Source organism: Paroedura picta, chromosome 12 (genome assembly GCF_049243985.1).
Source record: "Paroedura picta isolate Pp20150507F chromosome 12, Ppicta_v3.0, whole genome shotgun sequence".
NCBI classification, from domain to species: Eukaryota; Metazoa; Chordata; class Lepidosauria; order Squamata; family Gekkonidae; genus Paroedura; species Paroedura picta.
This window is the reverse complement of record NC_135380.1, coordinates 21,233,177-21,252,147: the sequence shown is the minus strand read 5'-3', so window position 1 is coordinate 21,252,147 and position 18,971 is coordinate 21,233,177. Positions and strand designations below refer to the sequence as shown.

Below are 18,971 nucleotides of genomic sequence, written 5' to 3'. Positions count from 1 at the left end.
TTTTTTGGCCCATTAGTCAGTACAGTTCAGTTCCCTGACAGAACGTGGCCCACTCCACCATAACATCTGTCACTCTGTCCATCTGTATAGGAAAAAGTTGTTAGACACTTAGTTTCAAGGATGAATTTTGTGCTTGTACCAGAAATTTCATGGGAAGTAAAAATTCTGATATTACTGAAAACATTTCTCATCCCTCTGTCTGTCACATTTTTATCCTTCCCTTAGAGCAGTCTTTCTCAACTTTTTTAACATTGAGAAACCGCTGAAACATTCTTCAGACTTCAAAAACCCTAGAATTGGCGCAATCCTGCAGAATATAGTTGAGAAGCATAGCTGTATACATGCCCACTTGGGGCACCTCCCCTTCCCATTCCTTCTAGGCTCATCACTGGCCATGGGGGGGGGGGAGTCAACGTGGACATATATGGACATATCACCTGATACGTTTAACAAATGCAAAAAAATATTTTAAAAATATATTTAAAATCGGGAACCTTCTAGGGTTGTTGAGAAAACTTGACTTAGAGAGACAGTGTGATATAGTGGATAGTGTATTGAATTAGGATTTACAAGCCCAAGGTTCAAATTCCTGCTCTGTCATGGAAGTTTGTTGGGTGACTTTGGGTCAGTGTAAATAATTCTGCCTTCTGTTTTATCCTCACAGGGTTTATAGTATCTACACCCTTAGAGAACCAAGCCAGTCACAAAAAGTTCTACTTGAGCTGCAAAATACATTTCTAGTGTTGCCCCTGCAAAGTTCCCATTAATTTTAAGCAAGGCTTGCACCTTCCCAACAGATTATAGCCATGCTAATTAGAGGGACTTGTGGTTTTGTTGCCTTCATCACTAAAAATGTCTTGGGCCAACCCAGTTCAACAGCCAGTTCTTTCCCCCTTGCAGGAAGCTGTGTTTGAGAGGCAGGAGATGTAAATTAAAACACATCTGTCTATATAATGTGCTCTGTGGTAGAAACTGCTGTCAAATAAGCCTGTCATTTTGGGGTAGGTGGAAAAACCTAGAAAGCTGACATGTTTTTATAGATGCCCTTTTAAATTCCTGAGTAAGGAAGAAGCCAAGAATGCGTGCAGGATGATAGACACATGTTGTATAAAATCATAGTCCAGTAGCACCTTTAAGACCAACAGATTTATAGTAAAAATGGGATGTCAGAAAGGACAGTATCAATTTAGGCCCTGTTTGTGATTGGCAAATATATGAGTATTCATTATAGAGAAATAAGATACACTGTTCATCACATGCCTAAACATTTGCAGGGGTTGCTGCGCGCTTCAATAGCTGGCAGAGGAAGGGAAGGTGGTGGAGGTTAAGAAAAGGAGTCTGCAGTTTTGATTCCAACAGATGACTCTGAATTTGGGATATGTATGATGCATTTTTAGAAAAGGTACCATGAGATTTCTTTCTGTCTGCTTTCCACAAGTGTACTAATTTGCAGTAGTTGTTTCCATTATGTGTGCCAGTGATTCTCATGTGTCACATTCTGCTTTGCACTGCCATATAGTCTGGATTTCCATAGCACATTTTACTCAGTGCAAGGTTTTAGTCAGTCGTCTTCTTTTTAAAAGCATTTTTAAAAGATGAGAAGTGACAAATCGATCCAAAAGATGGTTGCATGGAGACGTCATGTGCTTTTGGGATATGTTTTTCCACTGTGAAATGCAGTGTATTCCCCTGTCCATCATCTCTTTTTCTCAGTCATGCATGCTTGGATCACCCTCTGGTGCTTTCATTGAACTAGACCTTAATATGACTGCCTATGTGTTCACTGAGCTAGGAATATTTTCTGGGAAAATACATTGAAGGCATGCATATTTCTTTTGTCATATATGATTTCATTTGTAAATCCTAATGTCTATATTAATAAGACAAAAGTATGGATTGAGGCATCATGACAGGATGTTATAAGATGTTATAAACTGTATGAGTTCATGAATAAATCTGCAGCAGGGCCTAATTCAGATCAAGACCACTATGCAGGAGAAAACATTTTTTTGTCTGCTCTCCTGTGTTCTTTCCAATGATTGAACGAGCCCAGGGGTTGCAGAGGGAGGAGTGATATTTGCTCAATAGGGAGACAGCATGTGTAAGCATTCAATGCTGGCTCCCAGTGGAGAAAATAAAGTTCCCTCAATCTCAAATCTGTTTCAACTGTCAAAAACAGTTGAGGGAAAAAGGCAGGAATTCCTCCTCCTCCTATACAGTGTTCCTGATCCAAATCAAAACCTGTTGTGTATTTACTTGTGAGATGCTACCAACATCCAGCAACTACAGTAGAACTGCAGGTCCCTGTGATGAACATACACAGTTTGTACATTTAATTAAGCTGCCAGCTACTCCATAGGTTTCACTAATGAATGCCCAATGGTAGTTTTTTAGGGATGGCCCCACTCCCCATGCTCGAAATTCCAGAAGTGTTCATACGCTCAACAACACTGAAGAATGTTCTAGATAGCTGACCCAGGACTTCTGCCTGCTATGAAGTTCCTAGATCTGTTGTTTATGTAGTCAGGCAATTCCTACCTGAGGAAGGCCACTATGCCATTGTTCTATGCCCCCAGACCAATAGACCAACCAATTCAACTTTTTGTCTGCTTTCCAGTTACTTTACTGAATATGTTCCATGTACTTAAAATGACTCGAGACTTTCAGTTCAGTAGGTTTTTTTCCGTACTATGGAAAGAGGCTGCAATGATATGCACTTTAAGGCAAAGGGATGCTGACCTGTGACCCAGGGAGTAAATGTCAGGCATTATAGCAAGATGGTTTTCAGCTTGTGCACAACTATAACCAATGCAACTTAGAGAAAGAAAGAATAAATTCATGTATTTCGTTTAGAAAATAAAAACTGATGGCCTCAGGACCAGATGTGGCACACTAAGCTGTAATGCTTAGTCCATGTTTTCCTGTGCAGTGGCATATAAAGAGCAACACTAGTGACCAGTCATTTAAACACATAGAAAAATGCATGCTGTGTGCAAACATCTTTCATTCTAATTATAGAATTCAGAGTCTGTAGTTGCAGAATGTAGGACTGTGTGAATGTGCAGAATTCTGGCTAGTATTGGATCATAGTGAGAGAAGCAAATCCCTGGGTTTGAATTGAGTCCCAGGTCTCTCCAAGGGAACTGTGCTCATTATGCTTTTCGTTCAGCTGCTAGGCCATATGGTTTTGATTGTTTGTGTGGCAGATGAATGGGAGGTTATTTGAGTATCCCTTGGCTGCATGAGCTCAGATTGGCTCAACATCATGTGTGTAGAGAAAAAAGGCGGGTGCACTAGAAAGAGAACTTGCAAAAGAAGCTTGAGGTTAAAACAATTTGTGTAATAATTCTTTTAAAATCTCTTACGATGTGCAGCAGTCTTTATGGGAACCAGATGTTTAAACGTTACAGCTGCCAACAGAGCTGGTGAGACGATGGGGGTACTCAGATGCCATCAATCTTAGTAGCTTGTTTTACCTTCTTGCATTGTATTTTTATATAAAAGAAGTTGGAGGGAGAGATTGAAGGGAGGGTTGAGAATTTACATTCTTTCAAATGTGCAGCTGAGCTGAACTGAAAGTTTTATTCTTCACCTTCCCCATCTGGAGATTTTTGAAAGGCTGAGATCACAAAAGGAAAGAGCAAATATTATCCTTAGACTAGATTAGTTTCTCCACCATGGACATTTTATTTCCTGACAACAAAGTCAGTCCTTTACAATAAGATGAAACCCCCACATGGCTTAGCTATTTTGACAGATTTCCCTGCATCTGTGATCACGCTACAGAAAAATAGAATTAAATATGTGGAATAATTGTATCTGGCACAGACAAAAAATTAAAAAGTTTGATATTTATGTGTTTTGTTTTGTTTTTAAAAGCAAGCTCTTAGTCCTTATGGATTCTGCAATTAGATTTTAAAAGCTTTGGCTATCCCTGATGAAGTCAGAGAAACCAAATATGATGGCATTTGGACTGAGCAAGGGTTGAGAGCTGCAGCTTCAATGCTTTGCTTAGTAGAAACAGAATACAATTTGTAAATATATGCATGAGGTATTCATATTATGATATTTGTATAATGAGCTCTGGAGTAAAGGTGGAAGAAAGATTTGATAAACATACTGAAGAGAACGGAATTAAAATCCCTGGTCAGCCGCAAGTGATCTTGAACTATTCCAAGGGTGGACAGATATCCAGATGTCCATGGACTACAATTACTATGATCTGCTGCCAGCATGGTAATTATAGGCCATGGTCATCTGGAGAGCCACAGTTTGCCTACCCCTGAGCTATCTCTCAGCCTAGTCTGTCTTGCGTTGCTATTTGTGATGTATGCTGCCATGGTTGGGATGCAAACGTAGGTAATTAATCTTGGAATATCCAACATCCTGGAACCACCTATACAGAATTTCCATTTTTCATTAAGAAGGCATATATTTGTTGAAGATTTCTGAGAATAACCCAGATATTCTGTTGGTCAGTTACTGGAACCAAAGAGGTTGAGAATTCTAAAAATTATTATCATAAGACTACATTTAATACATATTTTATTGCATAGTGCTGAAGGTCAATTGAAAAGAATGCATTAAAATCTCAATAGAAAATATACAATGCTATGAGTAACACAAATATGCTCAGGTAACAAAATGACCTATAACAAGATGACCTAATGCATTTGAACCCAAATGGATCTTCCTCAAATGTCAATTACAGACCCACATATAGATCAATCAATATCTATAAGCAGAAACCCCCACATTATTATTATAATAATAATACCAGGAAGGTTGAATGTACTACACAGATATGTCCATAAATATTCTGAATCTATTTTGTGTTAGACAGAATTCACAATCAACAGATAGATAACTTTCTGTAAATCTTTCATGGACTAAAGCAAAATCTCTGTGTGTGGATGTGTGTATATCAAAAAAGAACCATTTGGATAGAAACACATCAGGTCATTAAATGTGAATTGGTGTCAGGACCGATTTTAAGTCACATTTCTTTGAATAGCCTTATGGAAGGAAGCAGAAATATGTTGATGAAATTTATGAATGATGCATAGGAAAATGTTAATACAGAATTGTGCAAAGCAAAGGAGGTGACCTCATGACTGAGAATAAGAGAAAAGGAATTAAATCAAATAAGATTAAATTTTTGTGTTATGGGGATTAATATTTCACTTTTATTATCAGCTGGGAATTCCTCAACTGGAAACAACAATAAGATTTCTAATGTTGCTTGATCAGAAGACAGCTGAGCCACAAATTTGATGCAGCTGCAAAAAAGGGAAAAAATTATTGTGTTGGGACCTCATTTTGGAATTCTTGTGTTGCAGGGATTCTAAAAGGAGGAATGGGGAACTACTACTGGATGAACTTTCAGGCAAATAATAGAAACAGATTATCTATCCTGAGGAACAGCCAAGAAACTTAAATTCAGACAAGGGATGTCTCATCAAGAAGTGTGATTAGGCCATAATGGATACATTTTGTGCCTACCTTGTTTAAGATGCTAATTGATTCTGCTTCTACTTGTTTTAATAGAAAACAGCAAGTGTCCGGTAGCACCAAAATTGTAGCAGGGTGTAAGGTCCCGTGAGTCACTGCTCATTACTTCAAATAAGAACTAGACTGTTAGTCCATCTGTCCATATATCTTGGAGTGATTTCAGATGTCATATAGCAAGCATCATTGGATTAGATATGATATGCCAAGGGGCAGTAGGTGTGGTGAAATCAGCTTTGATAATGAGGCAGGAAACCTAGGTCCCAATTCAGCCCAGAAGATGCATTCAAAACCCAGTGGGGGAACATTTTAATTCTCCAGTACATTCATTGTTGACCTAAAAGTAGCAGCTTTCTTACAAAGGAATTTCACAGGGAGATTAGAAAGCAAGACTGCTGAATTACAACAGATAATGAAGCTCAAGACAATGTATCCTCATGGACTGAATCACGACATATATTTCCTGTCTCATTACCAATGCTGCAATTTTCATTCATCTACTATTCTTCAAAATATAAGGACAGATGGTCTCATATTTTAGCTGTATCTGAAGAAGTGAGCAGTGATTCATGAAAGATCACGCCCTACTGTATATTTTGTTAGTCTTGAAGATGCTACTGGACTCTTGCTCTTCCCTACTGCTATGGAGAGACTAACATGGCTACCCATCTTGATCTATCTATATGTTCCAGTATTTCTTGCACTTTCAGAGATGAAAGTGATTAGACAGCAGCAGGATTAGTTCTTTTCAGTACATCTAACCTCAAGGAAGTATCCTGTGGTGCTTAGGAAAAGGTCTTTGCTTTCTTCCTGGTAGCTGCTGTTGTGGGAGCTAGGGGGTTCTCAAGCTTCACAGACAGAAATCCCTTCCATCCATTCTTAGAGGTACTTGTAATTTAAGAGACAGAATTCTTTTCAGCTAGTTTTCCATTGGTTAATTGTCTGATGTGATGTCAGTGACCCTTGCACAATAGCATTGTCATATGTTTAGTTTATTGAAGCAGTGAAGGCAGTTGTAACACAAATGACAAAAAAAGGTATATGAACTTACCTTTCCACAATCCATTCAGAGAATTTTCCATCATAAAGTCTAATCAAACAATTGAAATTTGACCTCCTGTCTCACAAGCTTTCCTCCTGTTTCTAGCTGCCTTTTCAGGAGACATTGCCTTGGATGAGGAAGACCTCAAGTTTTTCCAGGTGGACAGAGTTGTGGATCTCACACGGCATACAATTGAGAGAACTGTCACTAACTCTTCAGGTAATGTTGCCAAACAACACACACACAGGTTCCATGCCTCTGGAGGCATTCTTATTTTTATAAATTGAAATACACCTTAGAAAGCATATATTTTCATAAGCGGTGGTAGAATGTGTTGTCACATAGGCTTTTCAAGGCAAGAGGCTTGCAGAGCTGTCTTGCCATTGCCTACCTCTTTGTAGCAATCCTTATCTTCCTTGGTGGTCTGCCCATCCAAATATTAACCAGAGCTTCCCCAGCTAAGCTTCTGAGGTCTGACAAGATATGGGTTATCCACGTCAGGGCATCTTTAAGTATACAAGTGAAAAGTTTTAATTTTTATTACCCAGTATCTCCTCTAAATGTTATAGTTGCCAAAGCTTATGGATATTGTGCATGCTTACTAAGTTGTGTGGTATGGTTCCCAAGAAAAACAAAGAGAGGAGCTACTCAGATATATTTTTCCCTTGAAATCATCCTGGGAAGAGAACAAGAGTAGTCCTCATGTGGTCCCTGGAGTTAATCTTACCTCCACAGATTAAATCCTTTTTAAAATAATGGAATATCTTAGGCCAGGCATTCACTTCTCTCTGCAGGGAAGAGAGTACATTTATTATTTGTTTGTTTGTTTTCTTATATTTTTATACCGCCCTCCCATATGGCTCAGGGCGGTTCTAAGGGCTGCTTCTGGTCTCTTCTTAGGGAGAATTCTAGAGAGCAATATCTGAACAGGCCAAGGATGTTCAACAGGTTATTTCATTGTATTTCTTAATAACCATGCAGTACATCTCAATTGACATTTTCCACATGCAGGTTCTTAAACAAACCAATTGAGGGCTAACTCCCCATTCTTGCTGCATAACTGCTCTGTTCAGCAGGGAATTGTTTAAATAGACAGCTCACTCACAAATCGTACAAATCATTGATAAAGGCAATAAAATCCTATCCTTTGGAGTTCATCAGAGTAGCCCTTAGTGATGGTAATAGCTGCTGATCAGTGGGAATCAGAAGCACCTTTGTGCATGGCATGGTTTTGGGAAAACCTGATGCTGCCAGTTCAGATCACTTATAATTCCTATAAATCAATCATCAATAGATGCTTTTTTTTTCAATAAAACCCTGCCCTTCTGGCTAAGTAGTCCTTAGTGATGTTAAAGGCTGCTGATCAGTTAGAATCAGTAACATTCTTGCTCACATGCAGTTTTGGGAAAACTTGATTCAAACTGGTTTGGCAGGCATTCACTGCTGCTAGGTACAAACAGAACATCCCTAGTGATCGACTCACATCTGATTGCTACCTTTAAACACGGCAAGTTCAACCATTTTATTTGTTTGCAGCAATATTCACAGCATTCCTAATACCTTCTAGATGCATTTTGGTCAGTGTATTGAGAAGGGTGTAACTCTCCTTAGGACTCTGAAGAGTTTTTTTTTTCTTTTGAATTATGTGTTCAGCTCTTTCATGAGATCTTCTATTAATCTCCCTTCTGGGGTGTTGATCCAGTCCTTAGTTGCTTAGCTTTGTAAAGCTACAGCATCAGGTCCTCCTGAATTACTCACTGGGAGCTGCATTTGAAATTTTCAGCAAATCATTTACATAAAACAAATAATTTAGCTGTAACAGCATTATAACTGGATAGTACTTTTATGATGCAAATGTTTCATTATTGTGTCAGTTTGCAAATTATCTTTAATACACCGTGATAGAAGTTCTTGACCTTTTCTGCATTCCCACATTATTTTAAAACTTACTCTAGGAATATCACTCAAACATCCAAATTGTACAGGAAAGAAAAATCTGTTTCATTCTCTGAAATTAGATATCAGAACACAAAATCATTAATTTTTAAGGGGGTATCACCATTTCCTGACATGCTGTCTGCTTTGTATGTGTTGGAATTGATCCTTACCTGTAGCCTGAAGTGAGAAAGTTGAGAAAAAGCTCAGTTCCTGATTCTACTGTTTTTTTGGGCAGAGGGGTTCCCAACAAAAAGCAAAGCTACTGGAGAAATTAAAATCTTTGGATTTTATTTTCTGTGAACTGAGTGGGTCACAACTGAAATCATCTTTGTTGCAGCCATCACATATGGATTTAATGTTTTCTCTCATAAACTTTTAGAGTAGACATTCTTCTCTGTAGTCTTATTTACAGAATTCCTAAAATCCTTCCTATGGCTGCATTAATTTTCCTTACTGCTGAAGACAAACAGTATTATTGATTTGCCTTTCTCCATCATGTTCTTGCTGAAGGCCAGGGGTTATAAGACCACTGTTAGCTCAGCTGCTGTTGCTGGAAAAGAGTCTTAAAAAGGGAGACAACCACACTGGCATAGATCCATTGATAATATTGACAGGACCCAGATTCATCCAGGCTAGGACAAAAGTAACTGGGCTGACATGGGTCTGTCTCTGTCATCCTTGAGAGATCATCCACATAACAATCTGCATTTCCTTGGCAGCAAGGGGATGATAAGATTTATCACTGAGTTTTGTCTTGAAGAAATCTCCCTGGCAGTAACATTTGTTCAGTTGTGAATAACCTCCCTAAGGAAAAAAAATGACAGTCATTTCCAGTACTTGAAGCAGGATAATTTTTTTGTAATTAATATTTTTATTAAGCTTTGGGAAAAAATCAAAATGTACATTAAGAAACCCATTGGAACAGAAAGAGAGTAATAATGGTAGTCGTTTTCTACTGGCTTATTTGTAAAGTTAAAGAAAAAGTCTCCATACACTCCCTCCTCAGCTGGATGATGGCTGCTTCAGCAGTGCCCACTGGGTTCCAAGGGGCCTGTTGGGAAATGACAGTCATGAGAGCATTGGGTGGACACAAGGCAAGGTGGCTTGGCCTGAGGGGCCCATTTCAAAAGCAGGTATAATGAGGCTGGGGGAAAGAGTTTGTTCCAGCCTGGCATCGAGGAGGAGAGCCAAGGGCAAGCCCTCCCTTGCAGGGGTCTCTCCCTCGGCTCTGCCTCTGTGGCCTGGAGATCCTTAGCAAGAATTGGCAGGGCTGTGGCAAGTCTTGGCCTCCTTACAGCCCCCATTAAAAAGATTGCTTTCTATCAAAAACTTTCTGGCTACCAAGGCACAGAAGAATCTTCATCCATTTTTCTAGATGAAGCAACTGGTCTTTTCACAACAGCTGGAGCTCTCGACACCTAGAGTGGGTAAAGAAAGTGATACAGGCAATAGCAGCACTTACACTTCAGTAGAAATGGCAATTAAAAGTAGGCTCAGACATTAGGGCTTGCATTGAAATTCTCAGCATCTTGTTATATATCTGAAGAATAGAACTAGGAATACTGGCCATATTTGGGACCTTAAATATATTACTGGGTTGGTAGGGTAGGTTGTCCAATGATTTTAGCCTGATTTCAGACATCTATTATTAGCAGACTACTACAAGCTCAACAATGGCCACAGGATTGGAAAAGGTCAGTTTACATTCCAATCCCAAAGAAGGGCAATGCCAAAGAATGTTCAAACTACCGCACCATTGCACTAATTTCTCATGCTAGCAAAGTTATGCTCAAAATCCTACAAGCTAGGCTCCAGCAATATGTGGACCGAGAACTTCCAGAAGTACAGGCAGGATTTCGAAGAGGCAGAGGAACTAGAGATCAAATTGCCAACATACGCTGGATCATGGAGAAAGCTAGGGAGTACCAGAAGAACGTCTACTTCTGCTTCATTGACTATGCTAAAGCCTTTGATTGTGTGGAGCACAACAAATTGTGGCAAGTTCTTAAAGAGATGGGAATACCAGAGCATCTTATTTGTCTCTTGAGAAATTTATATGCAGGTCAAGAAGCAACAGTGAGAACTGAACATGGAATCACTGACTGGTTCAAAATTGAGAAAGGAGTTCGGCAAGGCTGTATACTGTCGCCTTGCCTATTTAACTTGTATGCAGAGCACATCATGAGAAATGCGGGATTAGAGGAGTCACAAATTGGGATCAAGATTGCAGGGAGAAATATCAACAACCTCAGATATGCAGATGATACCACTCTAATGGCAGAAAGTGAAGAGGAACTAAAGAGCCTGTTGATGCGGGTGAAGGAGGAGAGTGCGAAAGTTGGCTTGAAACTCAACATCAAGAAAACAAAGATCATGGCATCCGGCCCTCTCAATTCCTGGCAAATAGAAGGGGAAGAAATGGAGATAGTGACAGATTTTATTTTCCTGGGCTCCAAGATCACTGCAGATGGGGACTGCAGCAAAGAAATTAAAAGACGCTTGCTCCTGGGGAGGAAAGCTATGGCAAATCTAGACAGCATCCTAAAAAGCAGAGACATCACCCTGCCAACAAAAGTGCGTTTAGTCAAGGCTATGGTCTTCCCAGTTGCAATGTATGGCTGCGAAAGTTGGACCATAAGGAAGGCCGAGCGTCAAAGAATTGAGGCTTTTGAACTCTGGTGCTGGAGAAGACTCTTGCGAGTCCCTTGGACTGCAAGGCGAACAAACCGGTCAGTCCTAGAGGAGATCAGCCCTGACTGCTCTTTAGAAGGCCAGATCCTGAAGATGAAACTCAAATATTTTGGCCACCTCATGAGAAGGAAGGACTCCCTGGAGAAGAGCCTAATGCTGGGAGCGATCGAGGGCAAAAGAAGAAGGGGACGACAGAGAATGAGGTGGCTGGATGGAGTCACTGAAGCAGCAGGTGCAAACTTAAATGGACTCCGGGGAATGGTAGAGGACAGGAAGGCCTGGAGGATCATTGTCCATGGGGTCGCGATGGGTCGGACACGACTTCGCACATAACAACAACAACAACAAGCTACTCTTGTCGGATTAAAAGCAGGGGAACTGAGCTCACAGAATGTAGTAGGTTACCACAAGATGATCATAATTATTTTTCACTGCTTTACATAGAAATTTAATAGTACCTAATATATGCTAAAAGTATGCTTGTGAATATTTTCTCTTTAATAAATGCTTTATAACTTTTGATATTGGTAGTGGTTCTCTGGACCACTTAGCTTCCACTGTCTGGCACATGCTATTTTAAAAGGAATGCCCAGGGGAAGGCAGGGAGTTGACAAGTGGCAGAAACTTACATCCATCCAACCCCCTCTAGAAGAATGAAACGTTTCTATAGTCCTTTACTATTTAATAATGCATCCTCTACTTTCTTCTTTGGTGACTGAGGAAATGCAGTCTGAAGGCCATCAGGCTTACCATTCCACTCCCACAGACAGAGGGCAAAAGCTAGATGTTTAAGGATAAAAATTATATTCTTCTATGTTACATTTCACGGTTTCCAATTATGATACCATTATTGCTGGTTACCAGCTCTTCTTGTGGGAGAGACTCTTGCCATTCCTGGAGTTCCTGCTTGAAGATAAATGACCCCTTGCTAAGGACCTGCATACTGAGGCCATCAAACTCTTCAAACAGCAGATTAATGCAGGATATCATTCCACAGATTCTGTAGCACATGCCATGGAGAGTTCTATTGTATTCAGATGCTACCTGTGTTTATGATCAACTGCTTTGCCTGTAGAAACCAAGCCCAAAATTGAAAACTTAGCTTTTGAGGGTTCTGTGCTTTTCTCTAGAAGGACTGACAAGGTGCTGTCCTTAATAAAGGAAAATAAGCAGACAACTAAAGTCACTGGGGTGTTTCTCAACCAACCACTTCCCAATTCAAACAGAGGCCATTTGTATAGCATTCCTAGCACCCTTATCAGAGAGAGTATGGCTATACTAACCCTTTGGGGCTCCAGCAACATCTAAGATTAGGTTATAGGTTAGTAAAATCAGTTCCTTCATGTTCATTGGCCCTGAGAAGATTTAATCAGGCAGCACCTGACCTGTCCCAAACTTTAATTGCCCTAATTGATACAAAAATATTTTCTCCTCGACTCGATGCTCCTGATAGGTAAGGGGGGAGGGGATTAGACTTATTCTGGACCTTACGTTTTCTTCACGTATCTAAGTTCCACATGGTTTCTATTCCTTCAACTGTTGGTTTATTGTTATTGACTTAAAGGATGCTTACTTTCACATTTCAATCGATCCTCAATGCTGCAAATTCCTACGCTTTTCTTGTGGGAAGCATGTGTGCCAGTACATTATGTTAATTTTTGGTTTGGACACAGCACCCAGGGTATTTTCAAAGTGTTTAGCTCCTATAATTGCCCATCTTCATTTGCAGGGTTGCCATATATTTTCTTTCTTAGAAGACTGGCTGGTGGCCGATTTTAGAGATCAATTTTTGAGGCATTGTTCCTTAGTTTTAGAGGTCTGTAAAAGATTGGGACTGCTGGTAAATTGAGAGTAGTCCCATTTAATTTCATTCCAGAGTATACAATTTATAGGGAACTCATTGGATTCTGTAGCAAGAAAAGGCTTTTTGCCCCACAACAAAATGTAAGCTTTTGGTAGATTAAACTCATTCCAATCAGTTTAGAATATGGCTTCTACAGTGGCGGTTTTGCTCCCTGCCAAGATACATATGCGGCCCCTAAAGCTCTGGTTTCTGCCTTGTCACAGACCTGTTATCCAGTACTTGTTGTGGTGGCTCTCTTATGACAATTTGTCCCAGGGCATTTTCTTTGGAGTTCCTGGGCATGAGATCATCCTCACTATAGATGCTTCACTTTTGGGTTGGGGCACCCATTGGGAGGAACTGTTGACACGGGATATGTGGTAAGAAGATGAGAGGCAGCTTCATATTAATATGCTAGAGTAGCATACAGTTCATAATCCTCTAAGCTGTTTTTCAGATATTCTACAGAACCAGTCCATACTTGTCCAGACAGACAATACTGTTACAGTGTTTTATTTAAACAAGATCCACGAGTCTGAGCGAGGAAGCTATTCTGATATGGTTCAGGGCACTGAGACGCAATGCCTCCATTCAGGCCATACATATTCCAGGAAAATTGAACATGGGAGCTGACAGATTGAGCAGAATGGGCGTTTTCTTATGTATGGTCCATAAGGACCACTTACCTGGAACTGATTTTCACCTTTGAGGGAGCCTTGGAAGTTGATCTGTTTGCCATAATAGAAAACACAAAGGCTGCAAGATTTTGAGATCTGCGAGCTGCTACCTGGTTATCAGCAGAAACATTTGTCCGCCACTACGCTTTGGATCCTCAAACAAGGCAAGAAGCCCAAGTTGGGAAAGCAGTACTTGATTCACTCTTCAGGTGAAGAAAGCATACCCTACCACCTGGTGAGTAGCTTGCTAGAATCCCCATGTGGCACTGCACAGAAAATCGATGATGAAAACAGAGTTCCATCTACCTGTAACTATTGTTTATCAAGGATCTTCTGTGCAGGCACATATACCTCCCTCCTGCCCCTCTCCATGCTGTGGCTTTGCCAATACTAGAGGTACTAACAGTGGGGGCACTGCTGCATAGGAGCACATGGTCCCTGGACTGGAACAACTTTCTGGCTCCAGCACACAGCACTCCCTGGAGGCTTTTAGCTATAAGAACTTCTCCAGTAGCAGGTCTGCTCATGCACAATCCCTATGTGTGCCTTTATAGAAGATACTCAGTGAACAATAGCTATAAGTAAGTGCAACTTTGTTTGTTTTCTCACCCTTGTCCCTTTAGGGTAGGATCTCTTGCCAGGTAGTGCTTTCCATAGGCTCTGGCGACAGCTTGGCTGATCCAGAAATTCCAAACAATTTAGAGACAAAGGTCTTGGCATACATGTTTACACTCCTACCAATCTCACTTTAACAAAGCTATCCAATCTTTGAGATGAATGCTGTTTTTTTCACAGCCAAATGTGTATTGTGTGTGGATAAACTAACCATGTAGTACACAGCCCAGTTGCTGTCCACCAGAAGAAAAAGGAAGCAGTCTCTTTTCCTGACAGATTAGAAGAACGGTAGCCAGCCCAAATATGGCCTTCATTATTTTTCATTTATTTATTTATTGTATTTATATACCGCCCTCCCCTGAGGCTCAGGGCAGTTTACATAAAACGCAGAAAACAGTACATGAAACTCGGCTTTTCACAATAACACTAACATTAAACCATAACACAGGTAAACCCTTGCTGGTTTGCTCAACAATAGCAGCCCCAAGTAAAGGTGCAAAACTCTAAAAGAGGGTCCACTGTGGCACCTGAGGCGTCTAAATCCACTCACACTTCTATGGCTGGTCAGGCTGAGAATTGATGCCCTTTACCTGAAGGATGCCTATTTTCACATAGCAATCCATGTGTCATATATAAAATTTGTACAGTCCCCGTTTTAAGAGTTTGATTCCTGCAGACCATGATACATTCCCTACTTAGGAACCACTGGCAATCAGTGTGTTCTATACAATGTTTGCTGGGCCTTATGGTGTCTACCACAGCAGGTACCCTGCATGTTCATTTGCAAAAAAAGAGGCCTTCAGTTATGGTTCATTAGGAAATTCAAACCCACTAAGCATAGTTCACATCAACATTTTTTGTTTTCTAGAGCAGTTCTTAGGTCCCTTCACTGCTGGCTGGATCAGGTTAACCACCTTTGGGACGTGGGTACTGGAGGTGTCTTCACCACAGATGTTGATCTTGAGGAATGAGGGGCACATTGTGCAGGATGTTCAACCCAAGTGCTGTAGTCATCCTTGAAAAGTTCTCAACACATCAACCTTTTAGAGCTCATGGCTGTATGATTGGCCCTAACTGTTTTTGCACATATCCTTGGATGCAAGAAGATCCTTGTCCGCACTGGCGGCACATCAGCAATGTACTAGATAAACGAACGGGGCACCTCATCCTGTCAGCTTTGCCAGAAAATGATTTCTGTTTATCAGGAGGTGACTCGGATTCATGCAGACCTGAGATCAATTCTCATAGCGGGAGTTCTCAGTGTGGAAGTTCACAGACTCAGCAGAGATTTCAAACTCAATTATGAATGGTCCCTGAACCTTGTCAGTGTGGAAAAGATTTTCGGGGGGGGGGGGGGGGATGTCAGCCAAGGCCCCCAAGTTCTGCTTCCTGGGAAAATGGATGAAGGGTCCTTGGGAGTTGCATTCCAACGGTGATGGTCAAGAATGAAGAAGAAAAAGAAGAGGTGGTTCTTGTTGTTGTTCATCTGCTAAGGCCATGCAGATAGGTAGCCTAGGTTGATTGCTCAAGGTTATGAGACTCGCAACTGCATAGGGAAGTGAGGGTGGAGTTGCTTCATCTTGGAGACATGACGTGACCTGACTGGCAAGAAGGCTGGGCTGGCACATGTGCATTTGGGAAGGAAAGTGTTCCCTTTTGAAGCTTTAGCTAATAAAAAACATTTCCACAACAGACCTGTGCATATACAGTCCCAGTGTGTGTCTGCACACAAATTTGAATGTATAACAGTTACAGGTAAGCAACTCTGCTTTTTAAAAGTATTCCATTACCTTGGAGTCTTTGTGTAGGCAACCAGCTCTCTCTTCTCCAAGTGATAATGGCAGCCATTAAGATGGAGCCTGGATGAGAGCTCTTTTCTCCAGGTGGTATCAGCCAAGATCGTCCCTTCTCCCTCCATGCCAAACAATTTTATCTTTTCTGTTTTCTCACCCTCTTGTGGGTCAGAAAATCCTTTCCTGAAATCTCTAGGAAGATGCTATCTAGACCGTCACACACTCAACTCTACGTCTTTGGCCAAAGGGCTATTTGCATCTACAAAGCTTTGATGGCTGTTATCTGCCTAGCGCAATTGGCAAGAGTGATGATGCTTGGGAGCTATTGGTTTCCCTTTCCTGCCTGTTTTTTGCAAACTAAGAACAAAAAAGTTAAAACCAAGTTGGAGGTTTCAGAAAAGGCCAAATCTCAAAATAAAATGTATTTCTCAAAATGAAGTGCATTTCTCCTCACCTTGAAAATCATTTATTTATTCAGTTCATCTTTTCATTTGTACCCTGTCCCTCCCAGCAAGCCTTACTTGGAATACTGTGTGCTGCTTTGCTTACTGTTTCAAAAAAAATGCAAAGCTGGAGGAGTGGAGGAGGGTAAGCCAAGATGAATAAGGAGTTGAAACACTTTTCCTTAGAAGAAAAGCCGATTAGTGTTGAACAGACTGGAGCTTTTCAGTTTATAAATAAGATGCCTTAAAGATTACATAGAGATGTATAAAGTTATGCATGTAGTGGAGAAAATGGACAGAGGGAACTTTTTTCTGCCTCTCCCATAATAATAGGATTTGTGGGCACCTGCTGATATTTATGGGCAGTAGATTTAGCACAGTCAAAAGGAAGTACTTCTTCACTCAACAAGTAATTCAGTTACAGAATGCCCCACTGAAGGTATTGATGGTCACTTACAGATAAATTTAAAGGGATTCATGGAGGAGAGGACAATAAACAGCTACTGGCCAGGCTGATTCAGTTAAATCTCCATAGACAGAGGCAATAAACTTTGAAATCCCAGGGATTGAAGGCAATTTCAAGAGGACATCTTGGCCCTTGTGACCTGTTGACTTGACCCTCCATGGCCACTGTGTAGAATAAGATCCTGGAGTAGACGGAACACTTATCTACATCCAACAGACAACTTTTAGATTCATGATGCTGGACCAAAGCTGTGTGAATGCTTTAAGGCAGGGGTAGTCAATCTGTGGTCCTCCAGATGTCCATGGACTACAATTCCCATGAGCCCCTGCCAGCAAATACTGGCAGGGGCTCATGGGAATTATAGTCCATGGACATCTAGAGGACCACAGGTTGACTACCCCTGCTTTAAGAGCTTTTCCCACATGGGACACAGCTGTGCTCACAAACTCCTTTTCTTCTTTTTAAATTCTCACCATTACAGGGAACAGTTCCAACAGCACCAGCATCAGACCCAGGAGGCAGCAAAGGAGACGAAAGCTGGACCGGGGGCGATCTCGGAGCCGCCGGGCTGCTACTTCCCGTCCTGAGCGAGTGTGGCCAGATGGAGTCATTCCTTATGTGATCAGCGGGAATTTCAGTGGTGAGTGGCTTTGAAGCTCACTGTGTGTGTGAAATGCATACACATTGTCATCCGTTCAACCTCTTATCTTGTTTGACAATACTTTGTGTAAGGTTCTGATTAGATGTTGGATTTGCTGAAGATGCCAACATTTCAACTTGTGTGATGTATCTTGTGCAATCTGTAACTCCAGGCCTGATTAATATATGAACAAATAGCAGAAAGCTTGAAAGATGGATTTTCCACCTTGTTTCCACTTCTGCTCCTCTGCATTTTAGGAGAGCTTTGCAGTGTCTTGCTTTCTCTAGTTTGTGATTTCAAAGTAGAACATGCTATGTGGGCTGTGCTGTATTTTGATGGCCGTTACAGATTTGCCTAAATCCACCCTGCAAGTTCCTATTGTCTGTATTCCAAGTATCCAGTGATACTACTTATTTCTCTCCATCAAGCTTTACCTTGTTGATCCCATGCACATATGCATTTGGGTATCTAATTATCATGAGTAAGTGATCCCCAGAGTCATTTAGGTAAATAAGATTGTAGTAGAATAAATCACTGCCTTATTCTTTAATCAAATCATCGCCATGTACAGTCTGAATTGGTGAGAAGATGTCAGTACATGCTTGTAAGAACTATACCTCTCTCCATTCTTGTCAAGTATTCTATAATACAATGTAGGTTTTAGAAAGACTGCAGATCATTCATGCTCCTTTGCTTGTTTTCTGTCCTTCCAGAACTCACTGTGTTGTGCCCCAAGTGCAAATGTCAGCACTCTCTGCTGGCAACCAGCAAAGGCATGCTGCAGAAATTGGGAATATTTAGCAATAAACCAGTAGAGGCTCTGAATAATACTGCTGTAACTTTTCCCCAAAGCCCATGGCTCTTTCATCACCACCCCAGATCCTTACATTGTGCTTCTATCTCCATTGCAGCTGTTCCTATCCTGCCTCCCTTCAACCTATTAATCCCCTCTTTACAACTTAGAAACTGCTGGAACAATCTGTTTCCATATCAGAACTAAGCCAGTGAGAGGGAAAGACAACAGAAGATGTCCTTCTGAGGCAAGCTATGGTCTATGATCAGCCAGCCTGAATCCTTAGCATCAAATATAGCCATCATATTTCAAAATACCAACTAGCTCCTGATTTTGATGTTTGGGTTTGTTGTTGATTGTAACCCAGTTGCCTCATCTCTTTAGTGAGTTGAACAAAAAGTACTTGGATACTCTGCTGCTATAATTCCCAAGCTGTGAGGCAAGATATTTGTCCAGTTGTCTGTTTTGAGCCAGGGTTTGTGATCGTGCACCTTTGGATGCAGCTGTTGTTCATTACAACCT

General features: G+C 40.9%; 1 protein-coding gene across 3 annotated transcripts in view; it reads left to right on the top strand.

Annotated features, from left to right (window-relative positions):
* BMP1 (bone morphogenetic protein 1) overlaps nt 1–18,971 on the top strand; it is a 128,469-nt gene that overhangs the window by 52,667 nt on the left and 56,831 nt on the right. For all 3 annotated transcript variants that reach the window (XM_077306105.1, XM_077306106.1, XM_077306107.1), the window contains exons 3-4: nt 6,656–6,769; nt 17,498–17,656. In XM_077306105.1, the coding sequence (XP_077162220.1) occupies nt 6,656–6,769; nt 17,498–17,656 (273 nt within the window). The remainder of the gene's footprint in view (nt 1–6,655; nt 6,770–17,497; nt 17,657–18,971) is intronic.